At 54.7% G+C, this 3,100-nt stretch overlaps 1 protein-coding gene across 1 annotated transcript; it reads left to right on the top strand.

Moving 5' to 3' along the window:
- Positions 1–815: 815 nt before the first annotated feature.
- On the top strand, positions 816–1,733 carry LOC119156269 (ribosome-binding protein 1-like). The gene is made up of 2 exons (XM_037405871.1): positions 816–963; positions 1,626–1,733. Exons 1-2 carry the CDS (start codon positions 823–825, stop codon positions 1,731–1,733), a joined length of 249 nt encoding a protein of 82 aa, XP_037261768.1. The 5' UTR covers positions 816–822.
- Positions 1,734–3,100: the final 1,367 nt, after the last annotated feature.

Below are 3,100 nucleotides of genomic sequence, written 5' to 3'. Positions count from 1 at the left end.
CTGGAGAACGACCCAACACGCAGCTGTCTCGCCTGCAGCAGGAAACTCCATGCTGAGGGATGCCCTCTACCAGACAGCCTGGATGGAGAGCAAGTAAGACTGGGGCGGGGGGCAGAGCCTGGGGCCGCCCTCTGGCAAGCCCTGGGGTGGCTGTCCATCAGGCTTGGCCACCCGCTTTCTGGAGGGTGCTTCTACAGGCACCCCAGCTAGCTGGAGGTAGAGGAGGGAGTGAGGAAGAGATTGCCAAATGGCTTTTGGGGGCCTGGCAGGGGAAACAAGGATGTTTTTCCCAAGTGGAAGGGCAGGGGAAACCCTCTCTGCTTTGGGGTCACCTGTGCTGATGCCAGCGGAGGGGGGCAGAGGGGACCAGAAGGCGCTGCAGCATTGCTCCCCACTTCGGACCTGCCTGGTGCATACAGAACAAACAGGAGCTAGGGAGAAGAATGTCACGCTCCTTTCTATAGAAGGTCTGAAATGGCTGGTGATTAACAGCGCCCAGCTAATTACAGAGCAGACTCCAGCTGCCTAGAGTGCTTTCTGCTGTGTCTGGGAACACAGATCCTTGCGACTTCTCCTTCATGAGAAAGGAATGCCTCCTGTGATGGAAACGCAGCTTTTGAAAAGTGATGTGTCAGCTCTCTGCACCCCGTCCCTGAAGGACCAGGCGTGTCCCAGAAACAGGCGAACGCCACCGCTGAGATGTTTCAAGCCCTGTTACCAGGCCCACAGGGGGATGTGTTCCCCCTGGGTAACGCCAGGGATGCTTGACTGGCCTGCGGGCTGGAATAACGCTGCTTCTCTTGGTGCAGGCAAAACGATAAGATGGCCAGGTTACAGGAGAGCTGTGGCAAGCTGTTGAACGTGCTGTCTGAGAAGTCAAAGGTGCTGCAGCAAGAGGAGCAGCAGAGGAAGAGCCTGGAGCTCAAAGCAGCAGCCTTGCAGATGCAGATGGAGCAGCTGCAGGTCAGGCAAGCGCCTGCAAACCTGCTCCCCTCAGAGAGATGGGGCGCGTGGCTGAATTGTGTGGGATCCGTGGGGTTGGCCATGGGGAGAGCTCGGGGGGAGATGAGCGTCCGCATTTGGAAAGCGAGCTGCCTGGCGGACCTCTTCATTGCCTCCTGCCCCCTGTCAGTTTGTCACATGCAATGAACTCTTCTTGCACATCCCCGGCAAAGCCCAGGGGGCACGCTGCCCTGGTGGGAGCCGTTCTCGCTCACCTGTGAAGCTCACCAGCCGGCTGTGAGGGTGGGGGGAAGCCTAGATGCTGCACCCTGATGAGTGGTAGCCTCAGGTGAGAGAGGAAACCCAGTGGCCCCTGCCAGCGGGTGCTCACGAGGACGTGGGTGCTCCCTCTCGACTCTGAAGCCCTTGGTGCACGAGGTAGAGCTTGTGGCTTGTTTGTTGTCACCGGGGGGTGCCTGGATTTGGGGGTTTAGGGGTGTTTAAAGGACACCTCCCAGGTAGGGCCTCTGAGCACGCCGCTGGAGCAGTGGCGCATCGCTGGCTTGTGGCCACCGCGGCGGCTCAGTGCAGACCTGAGGTGACCCGAGATGTTCTGGAGGGGGGAAGGTCACCAGAGGGCCAAGGGAGGCTCAGGCAGATGCCTTCTTTTGACTCCTGTGCAGGAAGAACTTGAACAAAAATTAAGCCATATCCGGATCCAGACAGCAACCAAACTCCAGGAGCTACTGAAGGTTACCAGGACCAACTGGCCAGAGGGGCAGAAACAATAAAGAAGTGAATGAACAGCTTCAGGAAATGGTCCCTGTGGTGGCCACAACCATCCCTCCCCTTGGTGCTGGCGGAGGGCAGGGGGAAGCGCGTGTCAGGCAGTGGTTGAAAACCAGAGACAAGGTGGCACTTGCTGCCAGAAGCCATCTGGGTGGCTTTTGGGAAGCTCGGGGAGCATAGGAGATGGTGGTCATGGTTCTCCCTGCTCAAAAGGCAGGACCTGGCCCACCTGTGAAATGCTTTGATGCTTGAGCTGCCACGAGGATAAGGTTGAGCCCCAGCTGAGTAACCCACCTCTGTTTTCCTTCTCCAGGGGGAAGAGGAAGGTTTGAAGAAAGGGACTTCAGCCTGACCAGTCTATGAGCTAGACCTTACCGCTCCTAAAAATAAAAACATATACTGACTTTACTGTAGATAAAAGTTACAAGCCAGTAGGGACCTAAACCCTAGGTTTGAAACTAGGTTTAGTAACATTTTTATTATTACATATTATATAATATATTTATTATTGGAAAATAAAATTGCAGAAAACCCCAACCAGTAAACACTGCAGGCATGTGTTTGTAAGAAAATCTTCATAGTGTTTTGTACAACCAACAGTTTGTTCCCCAGGGAGACGCTCCGGCCACGTCGGGGCAGGCAGAACCCACGCATGTGTGAAAGGGAAGACTGTGCTTGTACATCAACTGCTGCAATTATTTTTTCCCTTTCTATTGTTTCTATTTTTTCTTTTTATTTTCCTTTTTTTTGTTGGTTGGAGTGAAAGAAGTGTGAAAGTGAGAGCCACCACGGAAGGAAGCCTCTCTTTGATGGGTGGCTCTTGGCACGTATCCTTTTGTGTACTTCTGGGTGTCGGTGCAATTATAATGACGTAGTGAAAAGAGCTTATCCTTGCTTCATTTTCCCGGTTATTGTTTGTCAATTTTTATTAAGTTTGCAAGCCAGCCAGGTGTTTGGGGTCACTGAAGAAGGACCCTGCTGTGGCCGGGAGCAGATCCTTTATTCCCCGCCTTGCTCGCTGTGCTGCAAACAGCCATACCTTCTGTTTTTCCTCCAAGACACGCAAAGGAGAGAACCCTTCCCTTCCAGCCACGTGTGTTTTCACGCTGGCGGTGCACCCCGAGGTCCCCTGCCATGGGGTCAGGCTGAGCGTGGGGACAGGGCAGAGCAGCGTGAGCGTGGGGACAGGGCACAGCAGCACAGCCACGCCAGCCCGGCGCAGGCTGCTCCTGCTCGCTTAAGCCTCAGCGCACCCCTGTAATTCTGACCCTGCGGGTGCTGCGTGGTGGTGGTCCTTGGGCACTGCCGGGCTCTCCAGCCTTCTCTCTCCCCTTCTTGTGGCTTTTTTTTTTTTTTAATTTTTCCTTTT

This window comes from Falco rusticolus, chromosome 12 (assembly GCF_015220075.1).
Source record: "Falco rusticolus isolate bFalRus1 chromosome 12, bFalRus1.pri, whole genome shotgun sequence".
In the NCBI taxonomy this organism is placed as follows: Eukaryota; Metazoa; Chordata; class Aves; order Falconiformes; family Falconidae; genus Falco; species Falco rusticolus.
This window is presented reverse-complemented; position numbering and strand designations above follow the sequence as displayed.

Coding starts and splice junctions, on each gene's coding strand:
- LOC119156269 (XM_037405871.1), top strand. CDS start 823: ATGGCCAGGTTACAGGAGAGCTGTGGCAAGCTGTTGAACGTGCTGTCT. Junction 964..1,625: donor TGCAGATGGAGCAGCTGCAG/GTCAGGCAAGCG, acceptor ACTCCTGTGCAG/GAAGAACTTGAACAAAAATT.